At 51.3% G+C, this 17,663-nt stretch overlaps 2 protein-coding genes across 5 annotated transcripts in view; one reads left to right on the top strand and one right to left on the bottom strand.

Moving 5' to 3' along the window:
- The window catches only part of LRRC8A (leucine rich repeat containing 8 VRAC subunit A), a 39,986-nt gene extending 33,389 nt beyond the window's left edge, over positions 1-6,597 (bottom strand). The window contains exons 1-2 of one of the 2 annotated variants that reach the window (XM_033193139.1): positions 6,461-6,597; positions 2,582-2,688 (exon numbers count right to left, since the gene is read on the bottom strand). The gene's annotated coding sequence lies outside the window, so the exon portion shown is untranslated. The remainder of the gene's footprint in view (positions 1-2,581; positions 2,689-6,460) is intronic. The other variant, XM_033193147.1, reaches the window with a different exon arrangement.
- KYAT1 (kynurenine aminotransferase 1) overlaps positions 6,195-17,663 on the top strand; it is a 39,674-nt gene continuing 28,205 nt past the window's right edge. The window contains exon 1 of one of the 3 annotated variants that reach the window (XM_033193193.1): positions 6,195-6,304. Coding sequence is in view for 1 of the 3 variants with exons in the window: in XM_033193157.1 (XP_033049048.1) it covers positions 6,648-6,815 (168 nt within the window). In the remaining 2 variants the exon portion in view is untranslated. Of the gene's footprint in view, positions 6,305-6,639; positions 6,816-17,663 lie in introns of those variants that run through there. The other 2 variants (XM_033193157.1, XM_033193217.1) reach the window with 2 other exon arrangements.

Genomic DNA, 17,663 nt, shown 5'->3' with positions numbered 1-17,663 from the left:
TGTGTCCCCTGAACCCAGGCGGTGGGTGGAGGCCAAAACCCCTCAGGCCGGCCCATGCGGTTCACTCCACACCATCCTTGGCAAGGAGGAGGAATTATGATCTGACAAGCAGGACATGCTGCTTCCTGCTCAGCGCTGCCCAGCATGAAAGACTACAGTGCAGGCCTCCCCTCTCTCCAGGGGACAGAGTTCCTCAAAACCAACAGGAAACTCCTACAGGGCAGAGCCAGGAGTTGGCTGACCTTGTCCCATAAACAGGAGAGTGGACACAATCACACACCAGGCACTTCCCACCTCCCTCTGCTGCTGTAAATGCCCACACAGCTCAAAACTCTCAGCATGTGAGGGGAGGGGCCGGCAGGGGGGCTTGAGGGTGTGCATTCTGCCAGGACCATCCACAGCTCTATCTACCTCTTCCATGGGAAAGAGGTCCAGGGGATATCATTAAATGAAACAAAAGCAAGCTGTGAATCAGCAACTCAAACATGACCAGATTTATATAAAAATAAGCAAATGGTGGCCGGGTGCAGTGGCTCAAGCCTGTAATCCCAGCACTTTGGGAGGCCGAGATGGGCGGATCATGAGGTCAGGAGATCGAGACCATCCTGGCTAACACGTTGAAACCCCGTCTCTACTAAAAAAAAAATACAAAAAACTAGCCGGGCGAGGTGGCGGGCGCCTGTAGTCCCAGCTACTCAGGAGGCTGAGGCAGGAGAACGGCGTAAACCTGGGAGGCGGAGCTTACAGTGAGCCGAGATCGCGCCACTGCAGTCCAGCCTGGGAGACAGAGCCAGACTCCATCTCAAAAAAAAAAAAAAAAAAAAAGCAAATGGTAATAATAGATGTGGAAGAATATACCCCTTCCCATTCACACCTCTGAAGACGGGAATCAGCGGAGACTCATTTCCTAGATGACATTAAAGATCCAAACAGGCCTGGCATGGTGGCTCACACCCATAATCCCAGCACTTTGGGAGGCCGAGGTAGAAGGATCTCTTGAACCTAAGAGTTCGAGACCAGCCTGGGCAATGTAGAGAGGCTCTATCTCCACAATAAATAAATAAAATTAGCTGGGCACAGTAGTGCACACCTGTAGTCCCAGCTACTTAGGAGGCTGAGGCAGGAGGATCACCGGAGCCTTGGAGATCAAGGCTGAATCATGATGGTGCCACTGCACTCCAGCCTGGGCAACAGAGTGAGACCTTGTCCCCCAAAAATAGCCAAACAATATAAAAATATATTGTATTTTTATATTGCATATAATGAATATGCAACTATGTCTGTAGTTACAAAAAAAAAATTACTATTTCTTTTAAAATCCAGGCTGGGAGACTCAGGCCTTCCTTCACACAAAAAAAAACTGAGGTGAGACGTAAAGGCAGGGATGCCTCAGGGCAGAGAACAAAGGACTCTGGCCCAGGATTCCAGGGTCTGGATTCAAGCCGCATGTCCTTGCCTTCTTTTTTTTTTTTTTTTTTTGAGACGGAGTCTCGCTCTGTCGCCCGGGCTGGAGTGCAGTGGCCGGATCTCAGCTCACTGCAAGCTCCGCCTTCCGGGTTTACGCCATTCTCCTGCCTCAGCCTCCCGAGTAGCTGGGACTACAGGCGCCCGCCACCTCGCCCGGCTAGCTTTTCGTATTTTTCAGTAGAGACGGGGTTTCACCGTGTTAGCCAGGATGGTCTCAAACTCCTGACCTCATGATCCGCCCGTCTCGGCCTCCCAAAGTGCTGGGATTACAGGCTTAAGCCACCGCGCCCGGCCGACCTTGCCTTCTTTACAGATGAGTCTGGGTAAGTTGCTTCCTCACTCTGATTCTCCGTTTCCACATCTGTAAACTGGAGATAATGGCCACTGCCTAAGCATCCTCAAATGGTCAAATGAGATCACCGACCCGAGTATGTTTGGAAAATTATACAGCCGTCTATACATACACCAGCTATGACTCAGGACCACCTTCTAGGACATGCACTCTGCCAACTGCCTGCTCTATGTCAACATATTTAATCCTCCACATGCTCTCAAGGGACTCTCCTGCCTCTGGGAACTGTTTTCCAAAGCACAGGCCAAGGAATCCCAGTTCCCAAAGATGTCTACACAACCAAATAAGTGTGGGGAAACATGAGTCGCTAGCTCCCTTACCGTGGTCAGCTCAACCCATTCAAGGCTCTGATAAGTCCTACAGCAAGGATAACAAGAAGTCTTTGTTTCCCGGAATTAACACTGTGACCGAAGAAACTGGTGTCTCATGGAACACACTTGGGAAACGTGGTTCACGCTTTTTTGGGAAATGTGGTCACGAGGCTGCATTAGCAAAACCCAGACTGATAAGCTCTGGGGTGAGGGAGAAAAAACAGAGGTTTGCAATGAAACAACTTAGCACTCAATGAATGCAGCAAGCAGACATTACTCAGCGGGAGAAGGAAGAAGACAGTAATTCTGCTGTCTGCCACTCTGCCCTGAACCTACAGTAAGAAGAGCAAAGGACTGTGGGGACAGAGATGCTACCCTTTGCTCCCCAAGCTGGGAAGGGCACTTGACTGGAGCTGGAGCTGGTCAGGAAGGAGAGGGGCCCAGTCCTTACCCCAAGGACGCCTCTGCTATCTGCGCGTCGGCTGTCGGTGCTGAGGCTGGCCCGCGTCTGCCTGGGCAGGGTCCTGGCATTCCTTTTGCTCCATGGACGCCGCCTCCCTACAAGGAAGCGAGAGCTGCCGTCAGCAGGCACATGTGTGATTATCGCAGTTACCTGCCGAACTGCCAGCACTTCCTGAGAGCCTGCTTAGTAGCAGGCCCTTGGTTGGGCTCTGGGGTGACAAAAGAGGGTTTTTTTGAGACAAGAGTCACACTCTGTCACCCAGGCTGGAGTACAGTGGTGCGATCTCGCTTCACTGCAACCTCCGCCTCCCGCATTCAAGTGATTCTCCTGCCTCAGCCTCCCGAGTAGATGGGATTTCAGGCGCGCACCACCAAGTCTGGCTAATTTTTGTATTTTTAGTAGAGAGGGTTTCCCCATGTTGGCCAGGCTGCTCTCGAACTCCTGATCTCCAGTGATCTGCCCGCCTCGGCCTCTCAAAGTATTGGGATTATAGGCATGAGCCATCGCACCTGGTGGACAAAAGAGGTTCTGACAGAGCACCTCCCTCCAGAACCTGGTCGACTGAGGAGGTGCCAAGTCAGTAGCGATGGTCTGAGAGCTCAGAGCTCTGCTGCAGGGGAGCCAGGAGAAGCGCTAGACCCAGACTAGTCGGGTCAGGGAAGGCTTTCTGGAGGAGGAGTTGTCTGAGTTGACTCCTAAGAGTAGGAGCTGGAAAAAGAACATTCCAGGCAGGAGGAACAGCACACCTTTACCTGGAGGAGAGAAGACATGGCATCCGGAGAAGGCTTCAGGGCTCGACATGGCAAGATCCAGAGCCAGAGAGGGGAAGTGGCAAGTGATGAGCCACAGCAGGATGGCTGGGTCAACCAACCTCTGCCCAGACTCCAACTTAAACACCAAATCAACCCATCACCTCCGACAGTCAACAGCCTCCAGTGAGCATCTACTCTGTATGCGCCAGACACTGTGCAGAACTGCGCATAGGGGTGGCAGGGTGGGGAAAGAGGTGTGATTACTACAATACACGGGTTTCAGGGAGCCAGGAGCTAGGAGAGTGGCCCAGCCACCAGAGAGAGCCAAAGGATCAGCAGGAGTTACCCAGGAAGGAGGAGGGCAGGGGCAGACAAAGACACCTGAACTGATCTAGGAGGGATGGCTGTTTTTCCAACATTTCTACCACTGGGTATTTATTTACTACACTGACAAAGTTCCAGGCACTGTGCTGGGAGGACAGACATAGAAGATGGTCTCTGCCATCATGGGAAGTAGGTCAACAACCCCGCAATTCCACATGGGGTGGTGGTGACTAGGCAGTAAAGCACCTACAGCTATATAGGCACAGAGGCCATCCAAGCCAACCTCTTCCTCACTCTACCCTCCGTGTCAAGGATGGGGCACCCACTGAGGCTGGGTGGTCTAATCACCTCCCCATGGCAGAGCCAGGTCCAGAACTTGGGCCCCTGGACTCCGTCACTGATTATTCTAGTCCCTCCTCTTCTAGAAAGCATACCCTGACCACCCCCTACATAACCACCCAGAGCTAATTCCTTCTTCCTCTGGGCTGCTTCTGTAATATTTCCATTAATATGGTGGCCATAGTGTATCAGAACTTATGTGTCTTCCGGTCTGCCTCTCCTCCCAAACTGCAGTTCTCAGGAGGACAGGGATGTTTTCCCAGTCATCCCAGGCCCCAGACAGGCACTTTCTAAAGAATGGCTGAATGAATGAATGAATGAATGAGTCAAGGCATGGAGAGACAGTGTGCTGGGCTCTAGAGCCCCACAACCATCCCACCTGAATCTCAAACAGGTCTTGGCCCATCAGTGTGTACCTCAGTTTCTCCATATGAAAACCTGGAATCACCTCTACTCTAAGAGGAGGAAGTCAGGAACCAGGCTGATTTCCTTCCAACTCCTACAGGCAAGGTCCAGGCCAAACCAGGCAGCAACCCAGGGTCTGGCCACTTCCCTGAGTTCTGACCCATGGGAGTGATCCCCAGGATCCCCTACAGTTCAGAAAAGCCACTCAGAGTTTGCAAAGGAAATGGTTTCCTGGTGGGTGTGCCTATGGGATGGAGAACCACCACATCTAGTCAAGTTCTGGGGGGAAATAATGAACATTTCCTGCGCCCCCTGCTCTGTTTTTTTTTTTTTGTTTTTATGAGACTGAGTTTTGTTCTTCTTGCCCAAGCTGGAGTACAGTGGTGTGATCTCGGCTCACTGCAACCTCTGCCTCCTGGGTTCAAGCAATTCTCCTGCCTCAGCCTCCCGAGTAGTTGGGATTACGGGCGTGCAGCACCATTCCTAGCTAATTTTTTGTATTTTTAGTAGAGACAGGGTTTCATCATGTTGGCCAGGCTGGTCTCAAACTCCTGACCTCGTGATCTGCCCACCTCAGCCTCCCAAAGTGCTGGGATTACAGGTGTGAGCCACCACGCCCGGCCCTGCGCCCCTGTTCTGTACCCTATGGTCCCTAGAAGGCAGGGGGCATGAGACCCCATGCCAAAGCCCAGAGACCAAGAAAACAAGGAAGCAGAGACCAGTTACCCAGTCACTCATCCCTGGCATGTCCACAACAGCCTCCTCCAGCACAGGTCATCTGTCCTTGCCTCCCTTCACGAGCCAGAGGAAGACCTGACCTTCACGGAAGCTACATCAGTGAGACTGAGCAATCAGCACTGCCCAGTCTCTCTGAACAAACTCCCACTCCCCCATCCCCTCCACAGGAAGTATCAGCAACAGCTGATCTCCTCCCCCTTCTTACAGTCTGTCTGCCAGATTGTCTGCTCCAAAGGGCAGAATACAGTTTGGCAGGGGTTAAGAGTACTACCAACAGAAGAGGTGGAAGAGGCCCTTGGGAACTTCGGGCTCCCCCAATTCCCTTCCTCTCACCAGGTGCTCTCCCTCCACACCTCATTCTCAAAAGGCTTCCTGAGGTAGGGCAGGGGAAAAGGAGTCAGTGGAAGTGTGGCTCACGCAGGAACCACCCACCCTTCCAGCCAACTCTCCATCAGGAGGCGGCTACCAGACAACCCCTGACCCATCTCTCCTTCCCAAAAAAGGCAACAATCACAACAGCTGAGAACCTCTGTTCACTCCAGTCCAGATCAAGGGGAAGAAGCAGTCAGCGAAAGCAGCAGAATCATCATGAACTCCATGACCCCAGCTATGCCCCTTCAGCCTGGGAGCTCAGTTTGCTGGGTGTCCAGCTCACCTAGGGCTGGACCAGGCCCGGACCTCACTTGATCTGGCCCTCAGGGCCACCTGAATGCACAGGACTGGGACAGGGTCTGGGTTCTTAGATTCCGGACCGGTCTTCCCAGATATCCCATCCCAGACAGGCCCCAAGAGGCTAGCCGGGGATCCTGCCCCCAAGTCAGGGCACTGCCCCCATCGGGAACGAGAGGAAGGAGGGGTGCAAGGGAAGAGGAGGGGTCCAGGAACTCAGGAGAAGACAACTACGGGAATCTCTGGAAAAGAAATGGCAAGGAGAGAGCCCAGAGGTGGAACCTCTAGGAAGGGGAGAGTGTGTGTGGAGGGGTGAGGATCTGGGGGGACCCAGGGGATGACAAGGGGACATGGGGGAGCCAAGGCGGAAACTCCTGGTTTCTGGAGCACAAGGAGGCACAGGGGTGCCTGGGAGGGGGCTCGCGCGCCGCGGAGCCGGCAAGAGGTGGTGCCCCGGAGACCCCGGGCACTGGGGAGCCCAGAGGTAGGCCGAATACCGCGGGAGGTCCCCAGGGGGCCGGCCCCAGGACAGAGCCCCAGATGCCCCGGGCGCCCGCGACCGGGCAGCTGGCCGAGGGCGTGTGTAAGTGGGTTTCGAGAGGTGACAGCTCGCGCCCCTTTCCCCATCCCCTCCACTCACCTGGGCTCGCCGCGCACGGCCGCCCAGCAGGCAGCCCCAGGCCCCGGCCGCTCCGTCCCACCGCCGGCCGCAGCGCTGCTCCGGCGCCTCCTTTTGTTTGTCCCTCACTGCACCACTCAGCCTCCTCCGCCCCGGAAGTGACGTCACCGCCAGGCGCGAACGCGGCGGCCAGGGCGTCGCCATCTTTATGAGGGGAACTCTAGCTGCGCCTTCACCCGCTCTCGCCCCCGTGCTACCGCCCCGTTGCTTCGGGGCGGAAGTAGCGGAGCCCGGGCTCGGCCCCCTTAAAGGGACAGGGACTGCTGCAACCTACCGGGTGTACTTGGGAACGAGAGGTGGAGCGGCCCAGGCGGGGGTGAGTAGCTGTGTCGGAGCGTCACTGCCCCGAGGTCAGGTGCCGAGGCTGGGAGGGCCTGCTAACGGTTCCGAGCTTGGTTGTGCTAGAGTGCTTAATGAGTTTGACGCTACTAAGTATAACGGAGTGGCTGCTGAGAATGATTGAGCCGCCCGCGGGAATCAACTGCGCGTGCTGCTCGCCGATCCTCGCTCGGACACTGGAGCTGGTCCTCTCTGCACCCAAATCCCCCTCCCACGACCGCGCCGGTGGAGATGGCACCGAGACAACAGGGAATTCTAGGCAGATCTCGGGTTGGAACTGGGTCCCCAGGCTCCAGCTCTGCAGCTCCATGAATCCCGCTGGGTCCTCGAAAATTCCCTGGCTAATAACAGTAACGGCAACCAAATTAAAAAAATAATCCATACAATGGAATACTGTGCAGCCATTAAGACGAAAAATGTTTAATATGCACTAATATAGTGCGACTTCTAAGATACCTTAGGCTAGAAAAGGAAGCAACAGAAAAAACAGCGTTGATGGGTGCTGTCCATCTTTGCGTAGAAGGACGCGTGAGGGTGGGGGTATCTGTGGGTGTGCGCGCCAGCTGTCTGATAAGATGCATAAGAAGTTGTTAATTGCGGTTGTCTCCGACAGGAGAACTGGGATCCTGGGTACCCGAGCCAGGGCGAGATATTTACTACTCTGTGCAGAGATAGATAATTAAAAATAAGATGATGAAGATAGTCAGGGCTCCCATCCATCACGTGTTAAGCCAATGCTTGGTTTCACTTCTGTTGGGAGGTCTTATTTTTCCCTTTTAATAGAAAAGAAAAGAACCTTAGAGAGGTTAGGAAACTTAGCAATATCATAGACAGGGCCAGGCGCGGTGGCTCACGCCTGTAATCCCAGCACTTTGGGAGGCTGAGGCGGGCCGATCACGAGGTCAGGAGATCAAGACCATCCTGGCTAAGAAGGTGAAACCCCGTCTCTACTAAAAATATTAAAAAATTAGCCAGGCATAGTGGCGAGCGCCTGTAGTCCCAGCTACTTGGGAGGCTGAGGCAGGAGAATGGCGTGAACCCAGGAGGCAGAGCTTGCAGTGAGTGCAGATCGCACCACTGCACTCCAGCCTGGGCGACAGAGCGAGACTCCATCTCAAAAAAAAAAAAAAAATCATAGCCAGGAAGTGGAGAAGCTGGAATTTGAACCCTGGACGATTTACACTGATGACCATGATCTAGCTTCCCCCTCCACACTGAGAAGCTTTTTCTGTTGTCAGTCACGCAACACTCGTCTTGGGGCCTGGCACACAACAGGTGTCCAGTAACTATTTATTGACATGATGTGTAGTGTGAAAAGCAAACGTTGAAGGTCAGAGCCCAGGCTTAAAGTCCAGGGCTCGGGCACCTCTTTCCAACCTGTGGACTGTGGGCCTGCCAGGTACTCCATGGGCCTCCATGTCACTGCCTGTAAAATGAACAACCAGAACCACAGTTGTAGACAGTGCATGTTCCCATGTATTACACTTCGTACTTTACACGCAGATAAGCCTCGTTTTACAGATAAGTGAGGCACAGAGAGATTAAGAAAGTTGCCTGAAGGGGGCTCCTACAGGTCTCCCTCCCTCCCTAGGAAGGCTGTTGGGCTCCTAGGCCTCTCCCTTAGCTTCCCGGGATCATCTGGGCTAATGCTTTGGGGACCTACGATGTGCTGAGTGAGCTGCCAGAGGCTGAGGATCTAGCGGAGAACAGGTCAAGCACATAGTTCCTGTCCTTGGAGTTGAGTGCCCCGGTGCTGAGTACCTTGAGGGCAGACATGTGGCTTAGCCTGGGTGGAGTCAGAAAGGGCTTCTCCAAGGAAGGGACTTTCAATGTGACTGGAAACTGTAGAATGTCCAGAAGGAGAAATAATGAGGCTGGAGACTCCAGGAGAGATGTGCTCCTACCCTGGACTTGGCCTTGGGGTCCACTAAGAAACTGAGGGTGACCGACAGGATTGAAGAATATGCAAGTTAGACCCATTTAGTCTGGCTTCAGCAGGAATCTTTCCTCCCGGAGAATGCCTGCATTAGGTGCCAACCACCAGAACTCCACACTAACCTTTCCAAGCCCCAAAGAGTAGGGCGCCTGGTTTTATAATCCAGGTGGGGGCGATAAAGGAACACAGAAACGTTCGCAGCCATGAGGCAGTCACTGTAACTCCTGCCAGAAGAGACCTGGGGGCCACATCCCACTCCTGGATGGCACTGCCAGTTCCCTGCATAATTCCTTCTTTTTTTTTTTTCCGAGACGGAGTCTCGCTCTGTCGCCCAGGCTGGAGTGCAGTGGTGCAATCTCGGCTCACTGCAAGCTCCGCCTCCCAGGTTCACACCATTCTCCTGCCTCAGCCTCCCGAGTAGCTGGGACTACAGGCACCCGCCACCACGCTTGGCTAATTTTTTGTATTTTTAGTAGAGAGGGGGTTTCACCGTGTTAGCCAGGAGGGTCTCGATCTCCTGACCTCGTGATCCGCCCACCTCTACCTCCCAAAGTGCTGGGATTACAGGCATGAGCCACCGTGCCCGGCCTCCCTGCATAATTTCAAAAATGCTCATCCTATGACCTCATTCCCCAGCTCGCAGCTGGGGGCCTCCTGGTGCTTTTCTGGGACTTCAAGTAAGTCATTTCCCCTCTCTGAGCCTCAGTTTGCCCACCTGTAAAGCTGATGCCACCTCCTCCGAGGCTCCTGCGAGGCTGTCTATCTGCCTATCTCTTGTGGGTTCCTTCAATGTACGAAGCCGTCCTCAGGAGTGAGATTATGGTTTTGGAATCTGGGTCCTGTGCCAGAGGGAATAAGTGATGGGACACCTGCTGTGTGTCTCACTCGGGTCTTCTACCAACCCCTCCAGCCTGGAAACCTGCAGTCTGGACTCCAGAAGTCATTTCTCTCTCCTCTGCCAATTCCTAAGCCCAGGGGGACTGTGTCTGAGTGACGTGATTGTTAGATCTCCTTAGACAGGCTGTTCTCTCTAGGAAAACATTGGCTCAACAAATTGTCACCAAACATTTGTCTTCAGGGGATTCTGTTTTTTTCTATCAAAAAAAATTGGATTAATTATATAATAAGAGATTTTTCATTTTGCTTGGTTACTAATTTTATGGAAAGCCTAGTAGGTTTAAATGTTAATAGCTTGGTGGCCGGGTGGGGTGGTTCTCGCCTGTAATCCCAGCAATTTGGAAGGCCGAGGTGGGACGATCGCTTGAGCTCAGGAGTTCAAGACCAACCTGGGCAACTTGGTAAAACTCCATCTCTACCAAAAATACAAAACTTAGCTGGGCGTAGTAGCACGTGCCTGTGGTCCCAGCTACTCTGGAGGCTGAGGTGCAAGAATCGCTTGAAACTGGGAGGCAGAGGTTACAGTGAGCTGAGATTGTGCCACTGTGCTCCTCCCAGGCAATAGAGCAAGACTGTCTCAAAAAAACAAAAAAAAGTTAATAGCCTGTTGTCATTGACAGGTGGCTGTGAGCCAGGACCCACAGTATATTCTCTGTGGATTCTTGTCACCCCTATTGTACAGATAAGGAAGCTGAGCCTCCAAGAGGCTGCGGCCTGGCATCACCAAGGTCCCATAGCTTGTTTATGGTGGAGCTGGGACCATTTGATCCGAGTCCAAGGTTTGGTCCTCTGTGGTTATTCATGCCGTAGACTGGTCTTCCTGGGCATGGTATCCCCAGTCCTGTACGCCTTCTCTAGAGGTGCCATGATGTGTGTTGTCTCAGTAACTGGGAGTCTCCTGGCATTTTAAGCCCAGGGATGCTAAACATTCTTCAAGGCTCCGGATAGATCTCCCCGGTGAAGAACTGACTCACCTCAAATTCTAAGTGTGCCCCTGTTGAGAAGCTCCGAAACCGAATGTCAATTAACTTGAGTGATGTGACATGGGGCCAGACTGGGAAGCCATGGTCACCTTGCCTGCCCTTGTAAGCAGCCATGCAAGGTGAAGTTGGACAAGACGTGGCTCCTGTCCCCAAGGGGCTGTTGGTCTCCTGTCAGCCGCATCACCTACCTGAGAGGAGATTTCAGGGGACAGAATTTGGACTTTGGAAATAGGCAAACCAAGATTTGAATCACAGCTGGAGCTCTCTAGGCTAAGTGAGTTTTCCTTGTTCTCCTTTTGAGCATAGAATAAATAGAGTAAATAATACCATCCTAATCAACTGTGATGAGGATTAGAGAATTTAGCACGGTGTTGGGAGCGGGGGTCAGGCACAGGTAGGCTCTCTGAGTTCAGCAAAGGGCCTGGGTGGACACAGAAGCTTCAGAGAGGAGGCACAGGTGGAGCTAGGCCCTTCCAGGGATTTCGGATTGGAGGATATGCCAGGCAGGGGAAACAACTTGAGTGAAGGTGGGCAACATTTATTGAAAAGCAAAGGGTGGCTGGGCATGGTGGTTCACGCCTGTAATTCCAGCAATTTGGGAGGCCAAGGCAGGCAGATCACCAGAGGCCAGAAGTTCAAGACCAGCCTGGCCAACATAGTGAAACCCCATCTCTACAAAAATAAAAAATTAACCAGGCATGATGGTGGGTGCCTGTAATCCCAGCTACTTGGGAGGCTGAGGCGGGAGAATCACTTGAACCCAGGAGGCAGAGGTTGCAGTGAGCCAAGATTGTGCCACTGCACTCCAGCCTGGGTTACAGGGTGACAGAGAGAGACTCTGTCTCAAAAAAAAAAAAAAAAAAAAAAGGGCCCAGCACGGTGGCTCACGCCTGTAATCCCAGCACTTTGGGAGGCTGAGGCGGGCGGATCACAAGGTCAGAAGATTAAGACCATCCTGGCTAACACAGTGAAACTCTGTCTCTACTAAAAATACAAAAAAAATTAGTCGGGCGTGGTGGCAGGTGCCTGTAGTCCTAGCTACAGGCAGGAGAGTGGCGTGAACCCGGGAGGCGGAGCTTCCAGTTAGCTGAGATCGCGCCACTGCACTCCAGCCTGGGCGACAGAGCCAGACTCCATCTCAATAAAAAAGAAAAAACGAATAAAGGATGACTGGGTGTTGTGTCTCATGCCTATAATCCAAGCTGTAATCCCAGGACTTTAGGAGGCCAAGACGGGAGGATCACTTGAGCCCAGGAGTTCAAGACCAGCCTGGGCAACATAGGGAGACCGTGTCTCTATTTAAAAAAAAAAAAAGGCAAAGTATTTGAGCCAGGGATTGGGGCATGCACCTATAGTCCCAGATACTCAGGAGGCTGAGGCAGGAGGATTGCTTAAGCTCAGGAGTTCAAGGCTCCTAGGTGACAAAGCGAGACCCTATCTCTAAAATGAAAAAAGAGCAAAGGGAGGGAAGGTGGAGGCTGCCAAGCCTGAATTCTGGCCAGCTCCAAAGGCCAGGCCGAGGAGGCTTTGGACTTTGTCCAGCGTCACCACAGGCTTCTGGGCAGAGCTCGTCCAATGGGGGTTGGGGTATATCCAGTGGCATAGCTGACATCAGCCTCTGGGTTATTGACATCAGCCCCTGGAATGCATCAGTGACGCATTCCATGGGCCTAAGGGTCATCCACTGCCTTTGGGTCAAGCAGATGGCCAGTTGCTGCCCAGGCTGATGGAGGTATGTGTTGGAGCAGGGCACAGGCCACTGGCCCTCAGCCCCTGGCCTGGCAGCAGGGAGGCCTCAGATCTTAGATGCCTGGGAGCTACCCCAGAAGGGTCCTCGGCACAGCTATGGTCCCCATGCCTAGTGGTGCTGGGCCTCCTCAGTACTGCCAGAGCACCTGAGCTGCCTCCTTTGCAGCAGTTCTCCCACACATTTTTTTTTTTTTTTTTTTTTTGAGACAGTCTTGCTCTGTCACCTGGACAGCTGTCAGGCTGGAGTGCAGTGGCTCAGTCTTGGCTTACTGCAACCTCTGCCTCCTGGGTTCAAACTTTTCTCCTGCCTCAGCCTCCTAAGTAGCTGGGACTACAGGTGCCCACCACCACACCTGGCTAATTTTTGTATTTTTGTAGAGATGAAGTTTTGCCATGTTGGCCAGGCTGGTCTCGAACTCCTGACGTCAGGTGATCCACCTGCCTCGGCCTCCAAAGCGCTGGAATTACATGCGTGAGCCACCGCACCAGTGATCCAAGGTTGCACCACTGCACTCCAGCCTGGGCGACAGAGCAGGACTCCATCTCAAAAACAAAAACCAAAAAAAAAAACCAAAAACAAAACCAAATTGAACATAGATGGAATAATGGAAGAAATAGCTAGCTGTGGCCGAGCGCGGTGGCTCAAGCCTGTAATCCTAGCACTTTGGGAGGCCGAGACGGGCGGATCATGAGGTCAGGAGATCAAGACCATCCTGGCTAACACGGTGAAATCCCGTCTCTACTAAAAAAACAAAAAATACAACAAACTAGTCGGGCGAGGTGGCGGGCGCCTGTAGTCCCAGCTACTCGGGAGGCTGAGGCAGGAGAATGGCGTAAACCCGGGAGGCGGAGCTTGCAGTGAGCTGAGATCCGGCCACTGCACTCCAGCCTGGGCGACAGAGCGAGACTCCGTCTCAACAAAAAAAAAAAAAAAAAAAAGAGAAAAAGATAATGACCCAGAGGAAATAACACCAGCAAAATCTTCACATTAAAGGAACTCCCTGGGCCAAGCACAGTGGCTCACGCCTGTAATCTCAGCACTTTGGGAGGCCGAGGTGGGCAGATCACTTGAGGTCAGGAGTTCAAGACCAGCCTGGCCAACATGGTGAAACCCCATCCCTAATAAAAATACAGAAATTAGCTGGGCATGGTGGTGTGTGCCTGTAATCCTAGCTACTCAGGCAGCTGAGGCAGGAGAATCGTTTGAACCTGGGAGGCAGAGATTGGAGTGAGCCAAGATTGCACCACTGCACTCCAGCCTGAGTGACAGAGCCAGACTCCTTCTCAAAAAACAAACAAACAAAAAAGACAGGACGATCTCACCACAAAATGTACAAAACAGGAACTCCCAGAGATATTTCACAACATTGAAAGCACAAAGGATGGCTAAGGATGACTTGTATTCACTAAGACATAGAAGATGTCAGGCACAGTGGCTCATACTGGTAATCCCAGCACTTTGGGAGGCTGAGGCAGGATGATTGCTTGATGCAAGGAGTTCAACATCAGCCTGAGCAACATAGTAAGACCCCCACCTCTACAAAAAATAAAAATAAAAAAATAGCCGAGCATGGTGGTTTGTGCTTATTGTCGCAGCAACTCAGAAGAATGAGGTGGGAGGATTTCCTGAGCCCAGTAGGTTGAGGCTGCAGTGAGCCGAGATCACACCACTGCACTCCAGCCTTGGCGACAAACAGAAGAAATGCTCATTCTATATCGTAAATTAAACCACTGGAAGACTGCAGCACTGTTCAGTTCAGAATATTCTTTTTTTTTTTTTTGAGACAGAGATTTACTCTGTCACCTGGGCTGAAGTGCAGTGGTGCGATCTCCACTCACTGCAACCTCTGCCTCCCAGGTTGAAGCGGTTCTCCTGCCTCAGCCTTCCATGTGGCTGGGATTACAGGTGTGCATGACCACACCCGGCTAATTTTTTTATTTGTATTTTATTTTTTTTCTTTTTGAGACAGAGTCTCGTTCTGTGGAATGCAGTGCTGCTCACCGCAACCTCTGTCTCCCGGGTTCAAGGGATTATCTTGCCTCAGCCTCCCAAGTAGCTGGGATGGGATTATAGGTACCTGCCACCACACCTAGCTAATTTTTTTTGTAATTTTAGTAGAGACGGGATTTCACCATGTTGGCCAGCCTGGTCTCAAACTCTTGACCTCAAATGACCTGCCTGCCTTGGCCTCCCAAAGTGCTGGGATTACAGGTGTGAGCCACCGTGCCCAGCCCAGGTTATTCATGATAAAATTTTTTCCTTGATAACCTTTTATAAGTAAAACATCTTAATTTTCAATGTTTCTAATATTAAATTACAGTGTACTAAGTTCTTATTAGTTATATTATTTTTTTCATTTCCCTATACCTTTTTTTTTAAGACAGAGTCTCACTGTGTTGCCCAGGCTAGTCTCCAACTCCTGGGCTCCAGTGATCCTCCTGCCTTGGCCTCCCAAAGTCCTGGGACTACAGGCATGAGCCACCACACCTGGGCTACATTTTTAACAGATGCTAAGAGTTTTAAAAGGTTGCAGAACAATTGTCTTATTAATTATTATTATCCAATAATAACTTTCTCATTGATTATTAAGTTCTCTTTGCACAATTTCAGATTACATGGTTTTTTGTTTGTTTGTTTTTGTTTGTTTGTTTTTTTAAAAAACGGAGTCTCACTGTCACCCAGCCTGGAGTACAGTAGTGTGATCCCGGCTTACTGGAACCTTTGCCTCCTGGGTTCAAGCAATTCTCCTGCCTCGGCCTCCCATGTAGCTGGGATTACAGGCACATGCCACCAGGCCCGGCTAATTGTTTTTGTATTTTTAGTAGGGACGGGATTTCATCATGTTGGCCAGGCTGGTTTCGAACTCCTGACCTCAAGTGATCTGCCCACCTCGGCCTCCCAAAGCACTAGGATTACAGGCGTGAGCCACCGTGTCTGGCCAACATGGTCATTTCTTTTTTTTTTGGAGACAGTCTTGCTCTGTTGCCCAGGTTAGAGTACAAATGGTGCGATCTTGGCTCACTGCAACCTCCACCTCCCGGGTTCAAACTGGTCTCCTGTCTCAGCTTCCCAAGTAGCCAGGATTACAGGTGTGCGCCACCATGCCCAGCCACTTTTTGTACTTTAGTAGAGATGGGCTTTTGCCATGTTGACCAGGCTGGTCTCGAACTCCTGACCTCAGGTGATCCACCCACCTTGGCCTCCCAAAGTGCTGGGATTACAGGCATGAGCCACTGCACTCGGCCTCAACATGGTCATTTTTTTTTTTTTTTGAGATGGAATTTCGCTCTTGTTGCCCAGGCTGCAGTGCGGTTCAAGCGATTCTCCTGCCTCAGCCTCCGGAGTAGCTTGGACTACAGGCGTGTGCCACCACCCTCAGCTAATTTTTGGGTTTTTTTTTTTTTTAGTTGAGACAGGGTTTCACCATGTTGGCCAGGATGGTCTTGATCTCTTGACCTCGTGATCCACCCACCTCAGCCTCCCAAAGTGCTGGGATTATAGGCGTGAGCCACCATGCCCAGACAACATGGTCATTTTTGTAGTCCCACACTACTATGGAAAATAAAGACTACCTGAGTATGTATGTGTATGTGTGTATATATATATATATGTATGCATCCTCACATATGTATCTCCACAATTTATTTTGTGTGTTTATTTTTTGAGACAGGATCTCAGTCTGTCACCCAGGATGGAATGCGCAGTGGTGTGATTATGGCTTACTGCAGCCTCGACTGCCTGGGCTCAAGTGATACTCCCAGCTGAGCCTCCTGAGTAGCTGTGACCACAGGCATGCACCACCACACCCAGCTTTTTTTTTTTTTTTTTTTTTTGAGACAGTCTCGATCTGTCACCTAGGCTGGAGTGCAGTGGTGCGATCTCGGCTCACTGCAAGCTCCGCCTCCCAGGTTCATGCCATTCTCCTGCCTCAGCCTCCCAAGTAGCTGGGACTACAGGCGCCCACCACCACGCCCGGCTAATTTTTTTGTATTTTCAGTAGAGACGGGGTTTCACCGTGTTAGCCAGGATGGTCTTGATCTCCTGACCTCGTGATCCGCCCGCCTTGGCGTCCCAAAGTGCTGGGATTACAGGCATGAGCCACTGCGCCCGGCCCATACCCAGCTAATTTTTAAAAAATTATTTGTAGAGACAAGGTCTCGTTACGTTGCTCAGGCTGGTCAGGAAATCCTGGGCTCCGATCCTCCTGCCTCAGCCTCTCAAAATGCTGGGATTACAGGTATGAGCCACCTTTCCAGGTGTGAGCCACCACTTCCAGCTTTCTCTACAATTTAAAAAAATGCAAATAGAGTTACATTGTTCTTCAATCTGCTCTTTTTGTTTGTTTTTGTTTTGTTTTGTTTTAAGACAAGGTCTCACTCTCTCTCCCAAGCTGGAGTACAGTGGCACGACCTTGGCTCACTGCAGCCTCAACCTCCTGGGCTCAAGCGATCCTCCCACCTCAGCTTCCCAAGTAGCTGGGACTATAGACGCGTACCACCATGGCCAGCTAATTTTTTGTATTTTTTGTAGAGATGGGATTTCACCATCTCTACATTGCACCAGGCTGGCCTCGAACTCCTAAGCTCAAGCAATCCACCCGCCTTGGCCTCCTAAAGTGTTGAGATTACAGGCGTGAGTCACCGCGGCCAGCCTGTCTCTACAGTTTAAAAAATGTAAATGGGTTATATTGTTCTTCAACCCTTTTAAAAAATTACTATACTTTTTTTTTTTTGTAACTGAGGTGAAATTCACCTAACATACAAGTAACTATTTTAAGGTATGCATTTCAGTGACATTTAGTGCATTCACAATGTTGTACAAGCATTATGTCACTGTAGTTTCAAAACTTTCTCATTCCATTAGGAAAACACTCTGTACCCGTCAGATAATCACTCCCCATTCCCTCCTCCCTGTCCTCTGGTTACGTCTCATCTGCTTTCTGTCTCTATAGACTTGTTATTCTAGATATTTCACAGAGAAGGAATCATAGCTATGTGACCATTTTTGTCTGGCTTCTTTCACTTAGTGTGGTTTGTTTGTTTGTTTGTTTGTGACAGGGTCTTGCTCTATCCACCAGACTGGAGTACAGTGGCATGATCTCAGCTCACTGCAATCTCTGCTTCCTGGGCTCAAGTGATCCTCCCACCTCAGCCATCTGAGTATCTGGGACTACAGGCACACACCACCACGCCTGGCAAATTTTTGTGTTTTTTGTAGAAACAAGGTTTTGCCATGTTTCCCAGGCTGATCTCAAACAAT

Source organism: Trachypithecus francoisi, unplaced genomic scaffold (assembly GCF_009764315.1).
Source record: "Trachypithecus francoisi isolate TF-2019V2 unplaced genomic scaffold, Tfra_2.0 Contig01585, whole genome shotgun sequence".
In the NCBI taxonomy this organism is placed as follows: Eukaryota; Metazoa; Chordata; class Mammalia; order Primates; family Cercopithecidae; genus Trachypithecus; species Trachypithecus francoisi.
This window is presented reverse-complemented; position numbering and strand designations above follow the sequence as displayed.